This window comes from Podarcis bocagei (assembly GCF_964188305.1).
Source record: "Podarcis bocagei genome assembly, chromosome: 7".
Taxonomy (NCBI): domain Eukaryota; kingdom Metazoa; phylum Chordata; class Lepidosauria; order Squamata; family Lacertidae; genus Podarcis; species Podarcis bocagei.
Window position 1 is genome coordinate 32,675,326 of NC_138132.1, and position 21,360 is coordinate 32,696,685.

Here is a 21,360-nt window from a genome sequence, read left to right on the forward strand (position 1 = left end):
GCTATTTTGCAGGTGGGATTCAACCTTATAAAATTTTAAAATAATAATATAGGAAGCAGGTTTGGTGTTCATGTGCTTCCATAAAAAAACAAACCACCCAGCCTTTTCGCAGTAAGGAAAGTGACAGGAAATCAAATGGGGGAATAACCATCACTTGACACAATGTAGTATAACTTCCACACACACTTTGTGAAAACAAATCAGGGTGGATGCTCAATAAAAAGGTCGCCTGGAAGATCCCTAAGACCATGCCAACAACACTCTAAATATGAAGATCTCAGAACCCAGGGCTGGTTCACACATGACGTGGTGTTTCTTTATGTTTAAAGGATCTACACATGGGGGGGGGATGGAGTAGATGGGAACAGCCTTAATTTTGCAAATGTACACATAAACTTCACGGGGAGCCCAGATTAGATAGAGGTTCCAGCTGAATGTAATTCCAGTTGCCAGGCTGGGTTTGCTGTTGTGTACTGTGTGAAAAGCACTTCAGTTGCCCAGGCTGCACCTTTCTTCTTAAAATCAACTACAGGTACTGTGAAGAGATAGACCAAGTATGTACTCACTGGTCTGCCCTGTCTGCCAGGCTCTCCCAGAGCTCCAGGACGGCCTTTGTGTCCCTATAGAGAAAGAGAGCCAACATTTTAAAGGCTGCCTGAGTCTCACATAGAATGAATAGTTTCCTACTCTATAATCAAACAGCATGCCACCTCTCCAACCAATTACGATGCGATTTGCTAGTGGTTGTTACATGGGGTTTGACCACACGAATGCACACACGCGCACAGAGACGAGAGAGAGAGAGAGAGAGAGAGAGAGAGAGAGAGAGAGAGAGAGAGAGAGAGTTAGTTCTCAGGCATACCAATAAGAAGTCCAAGCATATCCCAAACACACTTTCACAACTCCAAGCACAAGGACAGAAAGAAAGAAAGAAAGAAAGAAAGAAAGAAAGAAAGAAAGAAAGAAAGAAAGAAAGAAAGACCAGCTACAATGGCTAGAAAAATTGTTTTGGAATTTCAAAAAGATGGGTCTCAGATAAAACAATGACATACCAGGATTGTTTTATTTAAAGAAGCAACAGACTCACAGAGCAGAAAAAGGTATAGCAGATGCCACTATAGGGGAATCTTGGCCCTCTATTTAGTGTTGGACTACAGTTCCCATCATCCTTGACCACTAGCCATGCTGGTTTGGGCTGATGGAAACTGAAGCCCAACAGCATCTGGAGGGCAACAGGTTCCCTATCCCTGCATGAGAAGATAAATTACAGCATCACAGCTACAGCAGTGCCTAGCAGCCACCTTTAGAGGACCATATCCATCATGTTGCTTAGCAACCACAATGGACAGGTGCTCCATAGAAAAAGAATGGAGTACTGCCATTTCTGTGTGGGCCTAGCTCACCATTTGAGAGAGAGAATGGGCAAACAGTGCTCATTTGCCTATTATTTCAGCCTTTGCCAACCTGGTGCCATCCAGTCTGATGACTGGGCATGCTGGCAGAGACTGATGGGAGTTGTAGTCCACCCACATCTGAAGGGCAACAGGTTGGTGAAGGCTGTATTATTTAATAAGGTTTGAGCAGGGAGGTAGCTACTGTATGTTAGTCTCTTGAAGAAGCAACCGTTTTCTAGTACCTTAAAATTTGACCAATTTGTTATGGCAAAATGCTTTCATGGCGCAGAATCTACTCCAACAGAAACATTTGATGATTATACTCTAGTTCCACAAAAGCTTATAATTCTGCCACCATAATTCTGCTCTATTTTGAGGTCCTACAAGACTCTTTGCTGTTTTCATTAATACAAGTTTTGTAACCCACCCTTCCTCAAGAGTTATTGTTGCCTCTCAACAACCCTATGTAGCAGATTCTCCTGAGAAACAGCAGCTTGCTGGTTTCAGTGAAACGTATGTGACTGAGCAGGGATTTGAACTGGTGTATCCCACATCCCAATCCAACCCTCTGCAAAGCAGTAACTTAAATAACACAGATGGAGTCCAAAGAGGGGAAAAAATCCTGCTAACACTTTACAGAGGAAATGGAACAAGAACAGTATAATGTGAGAAGAAACAGAGGTTTTCTCTTCCTCACTTCAGGCCTTGGGTTGTATGAAGTGTTAGAGGAGGGTTAGTACCTCTGGTGGGGGATATGATGTGTTCCTTCTGGGGTATTTTGTCCCCTTTTGGTCCCTACCCTGCACTCAGCTCTCTTTTGTGGCTCCTAGAAGCTTTCAGCATGCGACAGTGGCCACACCCTGGGAAATGGCTTCAAGACCAATAGTGGGTTCAATGGTCAACAAGGCAATTTCTGCACATGCTGTAGAGCGAAGTGAGGGGCAGATAGGGCTTGTCTACCTGGGAAGGAAAACTCTGATCCCAAACCTCCTACACAAATTCGGAGTGGAGTCCCTAAGATATTTGGATGGCATCTTGTACACCTCCTTCTGGCAACTCCTGCTGCCAAGCTGGTGTCAAACATATTGCCAGGATTTTGGCATTTCTGTTAGTGACAATGACAGTAGAACGTGATAGCTAATTCAGGTTCATTCACCTCAGCATTCAAGGGTATGTGGATTGATTAGCTATCTAAGAGCAGCTGTCCAAGATTCCCCAACTCCTTAAGGTTACCATAAAAAGAAGAGGTAGAAGAGTTTGGATTTGATATCCCGCTTTATCACTACCCGAAGGAGTCTCAAAGCGGCTAACATTCTCTTTTCCCTTCCTCCCCCACAACAAACACTCTGTGAGGTGTGTGGGGCTGAGAGACTTCAGAGAAGTGTGACTAGCCCAAGGTCACTTAGCAGCTGCATGTGGAGGAGTAGAGACGCAAACCCAGTTCCCCAGATTACGAGACTACCGCTCTTAACCACTACACCACACTGGCTCTCTACCATAACCACTATCAACCCCAAAACAACATGTAATGCTTTACCTTCAAGCCCTGTAATCCCTGAGGGCCTTTGGGTCCAGCTGGGCAGTTGGTTGGACACTGTGTGTGGAGAAAAGGGAGGGAAGAGGAGATTAGAGGTCTGTCTCAATTGAGAAGGAATTTAGCAGCTAGGGATAAACACAAGCTAGTCCTCCTAAAGCCCACATTACCTGGTCTTTCACAAGATCTCCAGGTAGTATCCTCCTCCAGGAACCTTACAGTAATAAACTAATAGGTTTATACATGGCCTTATTTTTTGTGAGGGGCAAAGAGGAGGAAAACATCAGGACAAGCAAAGAGAGTTGATGAGGAATCCTCCTGTTTTCACAGTGACGAACCAGATGCAGGATCTGAGCACAGCATCACTCTGCCCACTTGCAATTCCCAGTAATGGGTATTCAGAGGTATTACTGCCTCTGACGGTGGGCGTAGAACATAGCCATCATAGTTAGTACACTATCCTCCTGCATTTGTCTAGTCTTCTTCTAAAGTTGGTGGCCATCAATATACTGTACAACTTGTGGAAGCAACCCTCTTAGTTTAACTATGCACTGTGTGGATATTTGCTTTTGCAGAGAGGCAATGAGGGTGAGAAAGAAGTTCCCTTCCCTCTGCTCTGAAAACCCATAAGCAAGGATGGAGAAGCTGTGGTTCTCCAGATGTTGATGGACTACAACTCCCAGCATCTGTGCCCACTGGCCAGACTGGCTGGAGAAGACAGAAACTGGAGTCCAACAAGAACAGCTGGAGAGCCACAGGTTAGCCACGCTTGCTTTATGGTGATGGCCACTGGGCTGAAAAAGCAGAAAGCACAAATTCATGGTGGATAGGCCTATGAGCAGACATGATAGCTACATGAAGTTTCTGTATGCTATGAGTACCATACCCTACTTATAAGCTTTCCAGAAGCATGTGTCTGGCAGCCACTGTTGGAAACAAGGTGCAGGCGCTAGATCCTTTAGAGTGCCTTTAGAGTGCAGGGCCCTTATGTCCTTAACATGCATCTGCATTCAGTGTGCCATGCACCATGCATACCAAACATCATGGATTCAGACTAGTTATGGCTGTGCACACTGCCACCCTTAAAGGAATGGCCAAGCTCTGAAAACATCTAATGAATCTGTGCCAACAAAGGAATCCAAGCCAAAATCCCAAATGCACTTCCTATCTTTTGCCTTCTACTTTTCAAGCGTTGTGTACAAGATGGGTGGCTTTCATATTTTTTTTTAATGGAACACGGCATGTAAATGCAACCCTCCTTACCAAGAAATCTGCACTGCCTTCAACTCCTTGGATGCGCCCAACAGGGCCCTGTAGAAGAAAATAAAAACAATCAAGTATCCAAAAAGGCAGTATGTGCATCAGCCTGAGAAAGGGAGAGGAGGACTGTCCCCTCTCATTTTTAACCAGAAGAAAAGAAGAAGAAGAAGAAGAAGAAGAAGAAGAAGAAGAAGAAGAAGAAGAAGAAGAAGAAGAAGAAGAAGAGGAGTAGTAGTAGTAGTAGTTTGGATTTGATATCCTGCTTTATCACTACCCTAAGGAGTCTCAAAGCGGCTAACAATCTCCTTTCCCTTGCTCCCCCACAACAAACACTCTGTGAGACGAGTGAGGCTGAGAGACTTCAGAGAAGTGTGACTAGCCCAAGGTCACCCAGCATGTGGAGGAGCGGGGAATCGAACCCAGTTCACCAGATTACGAGTCTACTGCTCTGAACCACTACACCACACTGGCTCACAGTGTGGATTTAAGATTCAAACAATAGAGGTCACAGCTTGGAACAGATCAAAAAATAAATGTGCATGGTCAACTTGCATAGAAAAAGGTGCTACCCACAGCCCACAGTAGTTACTCATATATTTTTTAAATAAAGTATCACACTTGCATGGCATCATGGGCATTGTAGTCTCTAGCTGTCAGCCAGGGCTGCTTCCAACCTTGTAAGTGTTTCCCCCTCCAATTCTATGGAAATTACCCCAAGTAGTAGCAATAAAACTTACAGGTTTCCCAGGAGGCCCTGGAGGCCCTTGTGGCCCTTCTGGTCCACGTACCCCCTGAAAAAGAGATATGAAAGTCAAGAGACTAGCAGCCTAACATGTGAAAAAACAATCCAGAATGTTCCCCCTTAATACTGTCACAATCCGTACGCAGGGAAGTTACTAAATGTTGTTTTTTAACATGAGTCACTGACAGCCACCAGTAGAAGACATGAAGGTGCAAATACCCAAAGGTGCTGATGGGCAGGCAATAGTACAATGACTGCCGGTAAGGGGCCATCAATATCAGGGTGAAGATAATGACTGTGACAGGAGTTGCTGAGAGGATGAGTTAACCGAGGAAGGGAAAGAACAGAGACTGTCTTTGGTGAATAATGGCTTAGCAGATGATGGGAACACACAACCTGGCTTGAACACAGGAAGCTGCCTCATTCATAGCAAGCCAGGCATTGGTCCATCTAGCTTACTGTTGTCAACAGTGACTAGTAAGCAGCACTCCAGAGTCTCAGCCTTTCCCAGCTCTAGCTGGAGATGCCGCTAGAGACTGAATCAGGGACCTCATGAGTGCAAAGCAGTTGCTCTTTCCCATGGAAAGACTGCTTGGCCACTTAGAAAAAAGGGGAATTTGAGAATGAACATACAGTGATAAGGACAGGGAGGAAAGGTCTTAGGCCAGGTTGTGTTTATGCCACAGTTCTGCAGAGTGGCACAGAGGAAGAGCAAAACATCATGGGGAAGTTGAATACATGTTTCATTCTAAAAAGTAAGTTTCTTATGGTTACAAAGGCATATTGGAAAGTGTGCATGCGAAACCCATTTGGAGTGCGTCTGAACGGAAAGGGATTTCTGAATTAGGTGGAAGGGAACATTTTTCTCGCCCCTGCTGCCTTCATGCCTAACAGAAAAAGCATACATTTTGCAGAATACTACAAAACAACAACATGCAGAATACATGTGCCACATAGTTTATGCAAATATAATTTTGCATAATTTATGCAAGTTGTAGCTTACAGCACATATTGATACAGAATTTTGCAGAAAAGTTCAATTATTTTAGCATACACAGTCCTAGTGATAGGGAAGAGGATGAGAGAATGGAAGCAATTGGGAAGAGATGTAGCTGTTTTCATTTTATGCTGACATATTTCTTTCTACTTCTGGATCTTTTGTCCTCTCCCCTCTCCTTAGCACATGAGCCCTTCGGCTACAGGAGGACCCACCCACCTGTTTATGTTTAGATTTGCATATTGCTGCAGCCTTGCTGATTCCCACCCCCACCTGAGCTGTTTGTGCAGCATGGTCTATCCATTTGAATACGCAAGTATAAATCACAGAAGCTCTGGATGCCAATGAACACTGGGTCTAAGGCAGGCTTCCTCAAACTCAGCCCTCCAAATGTTTTTGGCCTACAACTCCCATGATCCCTAGTTAGCAGGACCAGTGGTCAGGGATGATGGGAATTGTAGGCTCAAAACATCTGGAGGGCTGAGTTTGAGGGAGCCTGGTCTAAGGCCTGGCTACGTGCTACAGTCAATACATGAAAAATATCTATGCTCTGACTATTCAGAATTCTAAAAATTCATTAGGAGAAAAGCAGAGAAAGCTGGAGACGATCACTGTACCCCTAGATGCCTTTCTCCATCTCAGGGTCACCTTCTCCCTCCTTTAGGGGCAAATTTTCATTAAGAGTTAGGATGGGGAAGATGAGGATGAGTGAGGCAGTTGAGGTAAATAACAGGTATATGGAGGGAGGCAACATGAGAACAGGCCTTTCCAGCAGTGGCTCCCCATTTGTGAAATGCTCTCCCCAGGGAACCTCCCCTGAGGCCATCATTACATATCTTAAGCCGGCAGGCAAAAACATTCCTTTTTCTCCAAGCCTTTGGCTCTTAATTAACTGTAACCACCTTGACTGGGTGGGATGTTTTAATCCTGCCTTTAAAAAACAGGACTGTGTTTTAGATTTGTCATTGTTTTAATTTATGCTAGTGTGAGTTTGTTTATTGTTGTAAGTCGCTTTGAGTTACTTTTGTTTTGAAAATGACTAATGTTTAACTTAAGTAGTAGTAGTAGTAGTAGTAGTAATGTGCTGGTACTATTAAGATATGGCCCTCCGGCTTTAGCTTTCCCTGTGCTTGCCTGTAATCCCCTTCAGTTTTCTCTGCACACCTTAATTTTCAACAGGTAAAGCTTATCTACTTTGACAACTGTAGCAGCATATGTTGTTGTTTAGTCGTGTCCGACTCTTCGTGACCCCATGGACCAGAGCACGCCAGGCACTTCTGTCTCCAGCAGCATATAGCCAGGCTCTTATTGCAGAGCAGGCCCAGGAAAGCCAACAAACCCCAAGTCGTATTCACCCATCTCAGCTGGATCCCTTACCTTGGGTCCCAGAGCTCCAATTTCTCCAGGGAGTCCAACCTGGCCTGGAGAGCCCTTAAGAGAAAGAAACAGAGAGGGAAGAAAATGCTCTTTTTTTAGTCATATGATGGGAACAGCCCTTTGTTCATCTGTTCAGGCTCTGTCGGACGTCTGCGGTGGCAAAGGGTTTGCTAGGCTAACAAGCAAGGAGAGATGAGCAGGCACTCTCCGGCTAACAGCAAACGATTCCATCTATGTCTGCTGAAAATGCAGCGCCTCATTCTCCCACTTAAGTGACACATTAGTGAACATAGGTGCCCTATGACAGCACAAGTATGTGCACATGTAACTGGTGAGAGAGCTCATCTGGAGGTGCTTCTGGGTTTGCATTTTCTAATTCTGGCCACTGACCAAGCAAGGAAAAAAATCTGTTTAATCCAGCAAAAGTCTGGATAGTTATCAACAGATAAGGCTGGTTTATTTTACGCTGAGTCAGATCGATCTAGATTCTAGCCCAATACTCTGGCAGCAGGTCAGGTAGGGAGGGGTCATTTTCCCATCACCTGCTAGAGGATTATTTTAACTGAAAATGCCGGAAACTGAACTTCAGACATTCTGCATACAAAGCAGGTGCTCTGCTACTAAGCAAAATTCCCACTCACCCACCCCTTGCTGTCAGTCAGCGTCTGGTGCATGCAGAGAAGCAGTGGGCAACCCCTGCCTCATGGGCCAAATTAGGCCTGCAGGGCTCTCATGGGGCTATTTTCCCCCAAGCCACATCCCCTTGTCCCACATCTATCATCATATATGTCAGTTATGGGGCAGGTAAAGATAATAATAATAATAATAATAATAATAATAATAATAATAATAATAATAATAATAATAATAATTTATTTGTACCCCGCCCATCTGGCTGGGTTTCCCCAGCCACTCTGGGCGGCTTCCAACAAAGATGAAAAATACACTAAAATGTCACATATTAAAAACTTCCCTGAACAGGGCTGCCTTCAGATGTCTTCTGAATGTCAGGTAGTTGTTTATCGCTTTGACATCTGATGGGAGGGCGTTCCACAGGGCGGGCGCCACTACCGAGAAGGCCCTCTGCCTAGTTCCCTGTAACTTGGCCTCTTGCAGTGAGAAGATGTGGCATTGACCACAAATAATGAACCACAGATATTCCTGCAAATTTATTATTCAATTTTTGTGATATACAGATGACGTTAGAAGACTTGGTCTATTTATTTGTTTCATTTGTTATTCCTATAATCTTTGTTTATATGGCCATATATATATATATATATAGGATGTGGCTGCAAAGGAACAACTGGGAGCCTTGAAATGGGCTCCTGGTTGTTCCTTGACAGTCGGTGCTCCCAAGTGGAGTCATACTCTGCTGAGAGGTGCTGAATTCAAGCCCTTCTCAGATCAGCAGGGATCTTCGTTTCATGATGCCATGATGACACCAAGTGATTGGTATGTGGGCATCCCTACCTACCCACCAAAGTAGCTTACAGGAGCAAGGGAACCCAGGATTTGGCCCACTGGCTGGAAAAACTCCACCCCACCCCCCGGTACGTCTTGGCTCAAGATCCCTCTTCCAAGTGGCTGGACTAATATTATTTCTTTAATAAAAAATTGCCAAACCAGTGGCACATCACTGCTCACAACGCTGTGACAGCACAAGACCCTTTGTGTTGGGTCACTGCCCCTTCCTCCAAGCCAAGCTATGAGCACACACTCCTGTAAGCACCCCTCACAAATCCAGCACACTGCCTCCCGTCAGCCAAACCCAAGCTCACATGAACAGCACTTACAGGAGATCCTTTCAGCCCGGGCCCCTGAAATGAGAAGACAGCCACAGTAAACAATCATGCTGCGTTGAAGAAACCAGCTGAAAAACATGAAGGCTGCAGCTGAGGCACCTCCCAGAGGCAGAGCAGCTGTCTCTTTTCCCAATCTGGTTGCGTCATATTAATTAATTGCATTTCTGAGTCACCTGCCCCATAACCAGGGTTCTTTTTGGGCGACAGACAGTTTAGGCAAATAAAAACCGTTACAAACAAAAAAGCAACAAACAGATCTAATATAGCAACTGAGCGTGCATCACTCAGATCCATCTAAACCACAATGCAGAGGCTTAAAACATCTTACAGGACAAAACACACCCTCCAGTGAAAGCGTCCACCACCTTCTGTCCACGCTACTTATGAGTAGAGAGGGATGATTTGGATTGAACTGTTATCCATGCTTAGAGTAGCCCTACTTAAATCAGTGGGACATTAACAAATAAGTGACTTAGTTATTAGTATGTTTGCCTTCTATCTCTCCTCTGCAGGGCTTAAGGTTTCATACATAGCTTCCCCCCCCCCACTCCCCATTTTATCCTCATGACAACCCTGAAAGGTAGGTTAGGCTAAGAGATGGTAATTGGCCTAAAGTAGCCCATGTTGGCTACACCTGCCCTAAACTATAGCTTAGAGCTATAGGAATGAGCCTTGATAAGTCCCAGGCTCATATGCTCCCTCCCATGGCTGTAGAGAGATCGGAAGCACTTGCTTCCACTTTTAAACTAATGAGAACTCCACTCTGTGTCTAAACCTGGGGGGGTCTCTGGCTGGTTTAAACTATGGATTGTTATCAAGCCAGCACCATAAAGGACAGGTTGATTTTGGCTTGTTTCAACAAACCACAGTTTCCCCAAGTCCAAAGGTAACAAGCAACTGTGGTTAGTTTAAAAGTGAATGCTATATAACTCCTCCTTACTGCAGCACTAGAGGAGAGGAGGGGAGTGTGCAAGCCCACTCTAACCACACTCAACTATAATCCAACACGCTGGCGCGATTGTGTACACTGGATGCGTTCATATAGCGGTATACTTTCTTAACAAATACAGCCAATAAAGAATAAACACTTACCGGAAGCCCTGGAGGTCCTGGAAGTCCAGTCTGGCCCTGAGTGAATGCAAGAGGGAAGAGATATTCGGTGTAGCAGGATCCACACAAGTGGAATATGACTTAAGCTGCAGATCTACTTCATGGGGCAGATCGAGATAGGATGAGCTCCAAGGACCCAGTCCTACCAGATAAGATTGAACCTCTTGTGTTTGCAGGTGCAGCCTGGACAGTATTGTTGTCTGAATTCACTTAAGGCCTCTGTTACCTTGCACAGGCCAATTACATCTCCCGTTTCCCTCTGCTGCAGTTGCTGGGGGGTGTATAAAGTGCATACATGCATCCAAAACCACTTTGAATCATTTTGTCCCCCAATTGGTCCTCATTTGGAGGACTTTGGCCCCCCTCTACAGCATCTGCAATGCACAGCTGCCACAGTCTTAAAAGAACCACTCCATCTCCTCAAGTCACACAGAAAACAGTCACTCACTTTGGGGCCGGGTCGCCCAAAAGGTCCTGGTTCCCCTTTTGCTCCCGTTAGGCCCTGTAAAAAAATGGAAAGAGAATTACAGGATCAGCTTGCAGGACATCAACTGGCATCTGCAATAAAATAGGTAAAAACACCAGGGCTGGAAAAGAAATGGGTGAAATAGTGAATTCAAACCAAAAATGTTTGCCACAGCTGCAGAGCATCCAGAAATAGAAACTGCAGGTGTAAAATAAAGTTTTTGTGGAAATGCAGGCATGTGCGTATAACTTTCGCTGCTAAATCAAGGAATAAGCTAGTCATCTAAACCAGCATTTCACAAAAAGACCTCAAATGTGCATTCCCTTACCAAGATTCCTAAATTACCTACTTTCTGGTACTAATCCCAGTGATCACAGGAACAGCCAGGTTTTTTTGGGGGGGGCAGAGTAGATGCCTCCCCCACCCGCTATGTTCTTTCCATTCTTACCTTAAACATATGAGGTGACCAAGGGTTATTTTATTTACAGTGGTACCTCGGGTTAAGTACTTAATTCGTTCTGGAGGTCTGTTCTTAACCTGAAACTGTTCTTAACATGAAGCACCACTTTAGCTAATGGGGCCTCCCGCTGCTGCTGCTGCGCCGCCACTGCACGATTTCTGTTCTCATCCTGAAGCAAAGTTCTTAACCTGAGGTAATATTTCTAGGTTAGTGGAGTCTGTAACCTGAAGCGTATGTAACCTGAAGTGTATGTAACCCGAGGTACCACTGTATTTCTTTATGTGTTTGCTTTTATTATTACATTCCTTATGTAAGCTTCCCTCCATAGATTTGCCGGTGGTGTACATGGTTTCCCCCTTCTCTATATTGTCTTCACAACATTCCTGTGAGGTTGGTTAAGCTGAAAGTTGGTTAATGGCCCAAAATCACCCAGTGAGCTTCACGGCCCAGTAGGAATTTGAACCCTGGTCTCCGAGGTCCTAGTCTGACAAGCCAACACACTAGTTTCGAACTTTTGAAAGAAGGGTCACACATAAGCGCCCATTCCCAGCACTTCCTACTGGACGGGTTTCAGAGTAGTAGAATATGAAGCAGCAGCACTCCACGAAGTGTGGCAAAGTGGAAGCAGCCAGCCATATTTCTGAAAGCATGGGAGACTGTTCAGACACTGAAGCTGAGGACTATTATAAGAAGGTGGGCATACAGATAACTACAGTTGTACCTTGGTTTTTGAACAGATTAGTTCTCGAATGTTTTGGCTTCCGAACGCAGGAAACCCAGAGCAAACTATTTTTGGAAGCTGAATGCCCAACAGGGCTTCTGCGGCTTCCGATTGGCTGCAGGAGCTTCCTGCAGCCAATCAGAAGCCGTGCTTTGGTTTCCGAACGTTTTGGAAGTCGAACGGATTCCGCTTGAATTCCAAGGCACAACTGTATTTTGATAAGAGTATTGGTGTCACAAAATACAGGAAAATGCTAAACCACAAATGCAGATTCTGGGAATACTATAAAAATGTTATGTACTTCTATTTATATGTGTTCTCTCTCCATCTCTTGTACTTTCTCCCCATTTATTTCATCTATCTATCTATCTATTTCTTTTGTACCTGTATTTATAGTTTATAGCTTTTGAAAATAAAGCTTATTTCTTGAAAAAAGAAAAAAATGCTGTTAATAAATAAAAAGGTTTAGCTTTGGGAGTGATTGGGAGTGATGTGGAGGTGCCATTTTTACCCCCCAAAAAAGATAGCACAAGTTGCAGTCCTTCTGGCTTCAGCCCCCACATCTCTAGCTAGCAGTTCAATCTCTGAGCAGGAGGCGGCTGCATCTCCTTGACAGTGCATCTGCCTCTTAACAGCACATGCAGGAACACGACGGCACCAAGCAGAGCACACAGTTTGCTATTTCACCTGCTGCTGAAGCCACTGACATGTTATCAACAGCTCAAGATGTAACTGAGGACAATAGTGTTTTTCTAGGATATCTTTAACCAAAACAACACACCCTCTTTACTTTTTAAATCAGCACAGGGCAGGCGATTGCAAAGTAAACAAACAGAGCAGGCAATGCTCAGCCTCGTGCAGGCAGGATGGGGCTCAGGCAGTGGGGCCAGGAATCTTACAAATACAGAAGATATCCCCTGCTTTAATATGTCTAATGGAAGTAGGGGTGAGAAATAAACAAATATAAAGCATGAGTTGCTAAAGTATCCCGAGTGTGGTGCAAAGCAACCAGTTTCTGCAGCTCAACAATTTGCCCAAAAAAGTTCAACAATGATTGTGTCCAGATTTTCACATTTCTAAATATAGCAACCCTACCATGGACAGGCTGAAAATGGATAGTCAAACCTCGGATCCCAAACGCCTCCGTTTTGGAACGTTTCAGCTCCCAAACGGCGAAATCCCAGAAGTAAATGCTCTGGTTTTCGAACATTTTTCGAACAAGCTTCCTGCAACCAATCGGAAGCCACATCTCGGTTGTGGAACATTTCGGAAGCCAACCGGGCTTCCAGAACAGTTTACGTTCGACAACCGAGGTTTGACTGTACTAGCAAAGCATGCAAAACACACCGGATTTGGAGTGAGCAAAGGAGGACAACCATTTGTACTCACATCAATCCCAGGTTTCCCCGGAGGGCCATCTGGACCTGGAAGGCCGGGTTCTCCCTTGGCGCCCTGTCACACAGAAACATTTGAGGAATTAAAAGTGTTCTTAGGGAGAAAAGAAAGTGAAAGCATCACAGTTGCACACTGCCACTTTGGGGGATGTTCGCAGGGTCTGTCCAAAACTGGCTCAGTTCCACTTGCGCAATGAAACTCCCTCTTCCCTCTCCACATGCCCCCCAGATGTGCTCTGGAGGGTCCCCCAACCCCCTGGAGCAGATTGCTGGGTTGTTGTTTTTTAGTGCAAAGTAATTTGATTTCCCACACGATCACAACCACAGCTTTACAATGATAAGGTCTGATACTACTTACAAACTGCATATTAAAATGAAGGCCGTCTTTGCTTTCCAACAGTTACAAAACAGGTCTTAAGCCTCCCACAACAGTAGCTTCTCATAAGTATCATATTTGGGGCTCTGCATTCTAGACCTAATTCTGACAACTCAAAGCTGGGAGACAGGTACTGTATGTAACCTGAAAGTGGTTGCAGCTTTTTATTAATACTAATGTCCACACTATAAACAAATTATAAGCCCAAGTAACCTCTACTGACATTGCTTGCTTAGATACTCACAGGGCTCCCTGCTGCTCCTGGTGGGCCTTTATCACCCTAGAGAAAAAAGGGGGGAAATGGTTAATAGCATGTTCCTCTTGACTTCTTCAAATGATCGCTGTCAAAGCAACTGGAAATGCAAAGTCACCAATACGCAGTTCTGGGGGGATATAATGAGCAATTGGTGCCAAAGAAGGATAGAACTTTTTTTATGTACGCTACAACAGCAGCAAGAATACTCATTGCAAAGTATTGGAAGACACAAGATCTACCCACTCTGGAAGAATGGCAGATGAAGGTGATGGACTACATGGAATTGGCAGAAATGACTGGCAGAATCCGAGACCAGGGAGAAGAGTTGGTGAAAGAAGATTGGAAGAAATTCAAAGACTATTTACAGAAATATTGTAAAATTAACGAATGTTAGAATGATGTTAGATAGAAATTAAGTGGTTTCCAGCTGCAATGCTTTAAGAGACATGAAAAAAAGGTTTATAAATGGGTAAAAGCTTAATGGCAAGGATTTGCTGAACTAACAAATTGAAGTGGAATACAAAAAAGGGAGGTATGAGGAGGTCCGGGGAAATAAGTGTAAGAAAAATATGCAACGGAAAATGTTTTTGTTTTTAACTGTTTTTAACTGTTTTTTATTTTGTATTTTTTATTGTATTTTTTCATTTTTACTGTATTTTTATTGTATTTTTTCATTTTTACTGTAATATCTTTATTGTATTTTTTCATTTTTACTGTAATATCTTAAAATTTTTAATAAATATCTTATAAAAATATATATATAATGAGCATATCTGTTCCCTGGTCCTGAAAGATATGCACAGGCTGCCTCCTTGGAACCAATTCCAGGTGTTAGTTTTGATGTGTAAAGACCCAACAGCCTTAGGACCTGGTTACTTGAAAGAACATCTCTCCTCATATTGTCCTGTCTGGGCTCTGAGATTCAGCAGGGATGGCACTCGCAGCAATGCCAGCATCAACTGATCAGTGACCGCCCCACAAAGCCTTCTCAACAATGGCACCCCCAGCTGCAGCACATCCTCCTTCCATCAATTTGGCTGGCATCAGCTGAAGACAGTCCTCTTTCTGCAGGCCTTTGAAATACGGTTGTTTTGCCTGGCACACCCAGGTAGAAGGTGGAAGGCTTGACACCCCAGGTGGGTGAGAGCAGTTTGAAAGAAACATTTTTATTAAGAAGACTGTGTATGCAGCTTGCAAGCATCAGCCCGGCAGGAGCCAGCTGCAGATTACTACACAGACTCTCAAGAGGGAGGGTGTCTGAGGTTTCTATCTTAATTACTAAGCAGTGATATATTTGCTCATTTGTTAGACTTTCAGTTTTTAATTTAATGGCATGCTCTCAGAGACTGTGGTTATGGCTTAATTTGTCAGGCTCAATGGCATCACTGGAGGCTGCCCCCTGTGACATCACCGTCTCATGACGTCACTGGAGATGACCCCAGGACTCAGATTTGGAGCCTTAAATCTGGGATGCTCCTGACCTGCCAAACTTACTCTGAACTGGCCTTCTGAACATGCAATATAATGCAGATGGATATGCTGGTATGCCGTAATTCAGGGGTCAGCAAAGTTTTTGTGGCTTGGGCTGGTTCACGGTCCCACAGATGCCACAGTCGGCCAGAGTGCACACGCACGCATGCACAAACACTATTTCCGGCGCTCCTTCTGGCGCGGTGGAGGTGTGCGCAGCTTCCCATTGGCTGCAGAAGCTTCCTGCAGCCAATGGGAAAGCCAGCTAGTGTCACGGAAGGCGGTCCCCGCTCTGCTCCATGCCAGTTTAGCCAACTGAGTGGGTGACGGGGGTCCATGGGACGGTTAAATGACCCTCATGGGCCACTTGTGGACCATGGGCCTTAGGCTGCCGACCCCTGCCTTAATTGAATTTTAAATTTACAGTTGTATTTTAAACAACATTTTTTTAAAATGCATTTTATATTGTTGTAACCTGCTCTGAGATTTGCATTTGAAGTGAAGTGGGGGATAAATCTCATAAATAAAACAAAAGTTTTCAGGTTTTCTTTTCTTTCCTTCCTTCCTTCCTTTCTTTCTTTTTCTTAGTAATACAAAATATATGTCTCACCCATTACAGAGTGGCATGGGTCCACTATAAAAAAGACACATCAACAGGAGGAAAGGTTTAAAAACAGCAATTATTTGTAATGCTGTCAGTAGGGGCCAGACCTGCTCCTGGATATTAACAATAAGTCACAAAATCATACCAAGTGAAAATAAACTTATCACTGGAGAGACATGGAGGGAAGTAGATACAGTGGTACCTCAGGTTACAAACACCTCAGGTTACAAACACCTCAGGTTACAGACTCTGCTAACCCGGAAGCAGTACCTTGTTTGGGGACTACAACTCCCATCATCCCTAGCTAACAGGACCAGTGTTCAGGGATGATGGGAACTGTAGTCTCAAAACATCTGGAGGGCCGAGTTTGCCTCTGCCTGGTGTGGGGTATTGCATTATTAGAAAAATTGGCACACAAACTGAGAGTATGTAGAGGCCAATGCAAAAGTGTTAAGTTTTGTTTTCTTTTAAAATAAAGTGTCTAGTCCATATGATTGCTGGGGAAACATGCCACACTGCTTGCTGTGGGCTGCGGGGCTTGGTGCATCTCAGAAGCCAGAATGGTTATGAGTTATGGTCACCTGTACAGACTCTAAAATTAAGAGATGGAAATTAGAGATGGGTCCATGAGAAGGGAAGAACCACAAACAGCCACCATGGTAGGGAGTCAAAAATTGCATCCAAGGCACTAAGACTCCAGAACTGCGTACTGGAAGTCCTCTCACGCCCTGGGCAACTGCAATTTCACCCCCTCCAAGCTTTTTGTCTGCAGCCATAAGGACTAGAAACTTACACTTGGAAATCAAAGGTGCCTGTATTACCAATGGGCAATCCAAATATCCTGTTCTGAGTTTGCACTGCAATCTCAGAATCACATAAGCGTGCTAAGAGTTACAAGCAAGGGGGTGGAAGACTTGGATTAGGCCCCACCCCATAGGATCATGGCATCATAGAACAGATTCCCCTCCACATCATCACCATCCGCCCCAGTTTACATTTTTCCATCCCTTCTATCCCACCACATCCATCTCCCCTCAGCCAACTCCTTTAGGCAGCTTCGAAATAATAACAGGAGCCCAACACCCCCCTCCCCAGGAAAAGGCAATGCTGATACATAAAGCCAATGAATGAACATTCCCACTCTAGCCATAGCTCTCCCCAGCGTTCCAGGGAATGTTTTTTAAAGATAAGCCCACATATGGTGATATGGTGTTATTGCGGGAAGAGAATACAGCGGTACCTCGGGTTAAGAACTTAATTCGTTCTGGAGGTCCGTTCTTAACCTGAAACTGTTCTTAACCTGAGGTACCACTTAATCTAATGGGGCCTCCCGCTGCTGTCGCGCCGTGATTTCTGTTCTCATCATGAACAAAGTTCTTATCCCGAGGTACTATTTCTGGGTTAGCAGAGTCTGTAACCTGAAGCGTCTGTAACCCGAGGTACCACTATACCACTTAGAGATGAATCAGATTCTGGTCTGTACTGTAAATCAGATTTGAGAAAGCAAAGCCCACTGGCTCCCTCTAGCCTTTTTGGATGGGCACTGCACCTGGGATCCTGTATACAATGCCTTCTTTTGTACCCAAACCATCTCTCCCCCCCCCCACACACACACCATCCCTTCTGCTGCTCAGGTTCCTGTGCGGTGTGCTTACATCAATGCCGTCAGCGCCTGGCACTCCTGGCGGACCCGGGGGCCCTCGTGGTCCAGGTTCTCCTGGAGGACCTTGCTAAGGAGAGAAATCAAACAAGGAGCAAAGTTATTTTGGTGGAGAAAAAGGTCACCGAAAACCAAGAACCAACTAAGCTGGGCGAGCTTGTCCCACAACCACATCACAACCCCAGAGAAGCCAAAGATTGAAAGCCTCAACCTCTTCCCTGGAGAGCTGGGTTGCAAAACAGAGGTGTGGATAGGAGTGTGCCTGAAGCCTTGGGAAGGGCAGACAGATTTCCAGCCCCCCTCCCCCCGATGCCTGAGCAAAAAACAAAAAAATTCAGTTGAAAATAGGTGAAGCCAATCATTGAGAAGCAGGGTGACAATAAGGGGTATGGTACAGATCATGATAGATCTGGGAGATTTGAGGTTAAAATCCTCAAGCAGGCAGGCAAATCACTGAGCAACCTTAGACTAAGCACCATCTATTGGTCTGAACTACTTTGCAGGGTTGTTGTAATGGTAAGATGCAAAAGGACAACAACAGACAGACAAAATTTTGTTTGGAAAAAGAAAAAGGTTTGGCTGGAGCTTTGAAGCCCTTTTGATCAACCAGGTAAAGGCAAATAGATCTTGTTTCCTCCTCATTTTCCTCTCAGATCTCAGGGTGTTCTAGAATTGGACACAGGATCTTAAGACAGCACGGAATTTGGCCTCAATGAAATTTCCCCTCAATATGAATCACTGGCTTCAGCTGCTTACTTGTCCAACACATACAGCTTCATAAATTGGACTGCGGCAATGCCCTCAGGCATCCAAATTTTGGACTGACATTTTTTAAGTAATATCAACAAATTTTAAATGCTCTGTTCAAGTTTCTCTGCAACTTGGCCTTTGGAATTTGCGGGAAGATCAGACAGCAACTCTCCAATCTAAGGAACTTCTTAGGAGGATGCTGGCGGCAGCGAGAACATCTTTGGCCCCAAAACGGAAGACATTACAGGACTTAAGCCTCTCATTGCGGTAAAAGAATATGTGAACCCTGGCTACTGCAGATAAAATAACTCACAAATCACATGTTTCTAAGGGTAAGGAAGAACCAGAACATTTCTATGCCATTTGGTGGCACTGCATTTCTTGTGTGTCAAATCCTCTCCCCCACCACCAAATTGCAAAATTTGGCTTTCGTGATGTGTTCTGCTGCTTTCATTTTTCTCCATTATCTGTTCTCCACATACCCAAAGGCAACTTTGGTGTGCTTTAAATTACAGGCTCTGTGCGATTTTAAAACTAGCTTGAACAAACATGCAGAAGTTGCGCAGAACTCTGGTTGAATTTGGTACCTCAAATTCCTTTAAAATTCTAAAATAATTTAGGGTGCTTCCAGAGTATTCATCCCAATTTGTTCGTGGGTAGGTTAGATGACATTGCATCAAGTGTTATCCCACATTTTCTAGTCCATTTCCCCCTCACATTCTTTTATTGCAAAACACCCAATTTTCGGGCGAAGCAGGTTTGTTGCACAAGAGCGCCAAATCGCCTTTAAATGCACAACCTGAATTTGCCAGCATATGAATGAATCACATTCTAATGTGTTCAGTACATAATTTCTCTGAATAGATAGCTGCATACCTGAATACAGACAGTAATAAGTCAGCCCAAGATTACTACTCTGTGTAAAACAAGGAGCTACTATGAAAGCACAGGTCCTTTGGTATATATTTATAGCTGTCTGGGGTTGGCCTGTGTTTTGCCCCAATGATGGCATGCTATAAATAATAGCAAGTAATAATAATAAGTAAGTAAGGCTGATTGAGTTTCAGTATGTGAAGTGCTTTCAACAATAAATGCTAAGGGAATGATAAACGTAAGCACTTTGCAGTTCCATTGATTTCAGTGGGGTTAAGCATATGCATAGTAAATACATTCCATTGAAATCAATGAGATTTCAAAGTGCTTACATTTTGCTAGATCAACCAGTATTCTTATTTAAGGGTTTGGATGTTAGATGATTAGACTGACATTGTTTGGAATAAAACAAAGCATTCCTGTCTGAAGTTTTACTAGGTGGTTTGGTTAGTAAGGATAATCTTAAACGTCTCCATGTATGATTACAGCCAGTGCTTTTTTTCTTTAAAATTGTTTAGGGGTACCCTCATTTTGACTCAAGAAAATCACCATTTTACAGTTCAAATCAGGGAAAATAAATACAGTAAATGGACAAGAGTACAAAGATTCACAAAATGTTTAGGGATATGCATCCCCCCAGAAAAAAGCACTGAATACAGCAAATTGAGTCCAGGCCCCTGTGAACCTTGGAACTACGTAAAACAAAGCAGTCCAGTCACATGCTAAAGCAATCTGAGGCTTCTGGCTTTATTTCCCCCACTTCTCTTTACTTTAAAATGTGACATTGTAGCGTCTGGACTGATGCAAATAATATATGTACATGTTCCTAAATAAGGCATTGAACTTATAAAATACCAGCTTTGCAGTCACTGGGGATGGAAGCTTCCTGAAGGCATTCGCTGAATGAATAGCCCCCTTTGTCCCTCAAAAAGGGTGGCAAAAGTTTCTCTGTGTTAAGGTCCTGTGTTCTTTTCCAAACCAAAAAGAAGTTGTAGAAAGGACTGCATGTATCTCTGACTGCATGTCACTGTCCCTAAGGTGAGACCCAATATTCAGCAAATCAAGGGCTTTCCAACCACCACCACCAAATAACTCAAAGCATTATCTTCTGCTTCAAAAACTGTTTTTCTTTTTCTTTTCAGAATTGACCAAGGACTTGGATTTTTATTTTAATACATCCCATTGCCATCATCAGATGACCAGCCAAATTTCTTCAGCTCCTTTTGTTTGCAGTCTGCAGAGAGTACCGGTTGCTGGACATATCCTGTTCATCACGATCAGGATAATAATAACACATCTTTTGCCCCAAAAGACAGATCCACATAAGTACTTTTTAATCCCAAAGGCAAGATGTTTTTCCGCAGCTGTCCAGGTCCCTACAAAAGGCAACATTTCCTGCCATAATACTTACTACCACCCTACTGAATATAATGGTATAATGCAAGATCCCTTTTAGACATCTGAAATCACTTTTGTTTTGCTTCTTACAACATTGCTTCCACAAATCTCTTCCACAGATCTCTTCCCTGTTCACTTCCAGGGAGTAAAATTCCCCAGGAGTCTCTGTGCAGAAGCACCGGGAGACCCCTGAAAACAACAAAAAACAGTTTTGCCAGGAGTAAAAGGAAAGCACTTCTCTCCTTCCCTGACCCAACCAAAGAAAAAGAAAAAATAGTATGTTTTATAACCCCAACAATCAAGCTGTGCCAGTTCCCCTCATTATTTTAAGCTTGCAAGAAAAGATAGTGTATTAAAACTAATTATTCAGACATTGTCCTCCAGCACTGGATCCCAAACTGCAAACAAGTTTTGTTGTTTTCAAGGCCCCCACCCCCCCCACCCCATCTGGATCACACCTAGACATTTTCCAGTAGAATCATAGGTAAAAAGGAAACTTACGAATTGTGTCACGGAGAAAGAGATGGTTTGGAGGAGAAGGCAGAATTTGAGGCTGCCCAAAAAACTAGCCATATCGAGGTCTTCAGGCTAGCTGGATGAAAAGTGGGGGCCCGCCAGCCCGTGAATGACTAAATCTTTAGATCCAACAGGAGCAGAGAGAAAGGCAGAAAGGAGGAGATGGTGGGTCATTAATATGTAGTATTTTGGTGAAA

The 21,360-nt window shown here is 44.0% G+C and overlaps 1 protein-coding gene across 1 annotated transcript in view; it reads right to left on the reverse strand.

Annotated features, from left to right (window-relative positions):
• The window catches only part of COL9A2 (collagen type IX alpha 2 chain), a 50,471-nt gene extending 29,111 nt beyond the window's left edge, over positions 1 to 21,360 (reverse strand). Inside the window, exons 1-12 of the mRNA XM_081200046.1 lie at positions 21,149 to 21,360; positions 17,622 to 17,696; positions 13,881 to 13,916; positions 13,256 to 13,318; positions 10,668 to 10,721; positions 10,202 to 10,237; positions 9,101 to 9,124; positions 7,305 to 7,358; positions 4,926 to 4,979; positions 4,192 to 4,239; positions 2,932 to 2,988; positions 567 to 620 (exon numbers count right to left, since the gene is read on the reverse strand). Of these exons, the coding sequence (XP_081056172.1) occupies positions 567 to 620; positions 2,932 to 2,988; positions 4,192 to 4,239; positions 4,926 to 4,979; positions 7,305 to 7,358; positions 9,101 to 9,124; positions 10,202 to 10,237; positions 10,668 to 10,721; positions 13,256 to 13,318; positions 13,881 to 13,916; positions 17,622 to 17,696; positions 21,149 to 21,220 (627 nt within the window). The 5' untranslated portion in view covers positions 21,221 to 21,360. The remainder of the gene's footprint in view (positions 1 to 566; positions 621 to 2,931; positions 2,989 to 4,191; positions 4,240 to 4,925; positions 4,980 to 7,304; positions 7,359 to 9,100; positions 9,125 to 10,201; positions 10,238 to 10,667; positions 10,722 to 13,255; positions 13,319 to 13,880; positions 13,917 to 17,621; positions 17,697 to 21,148) is intronic.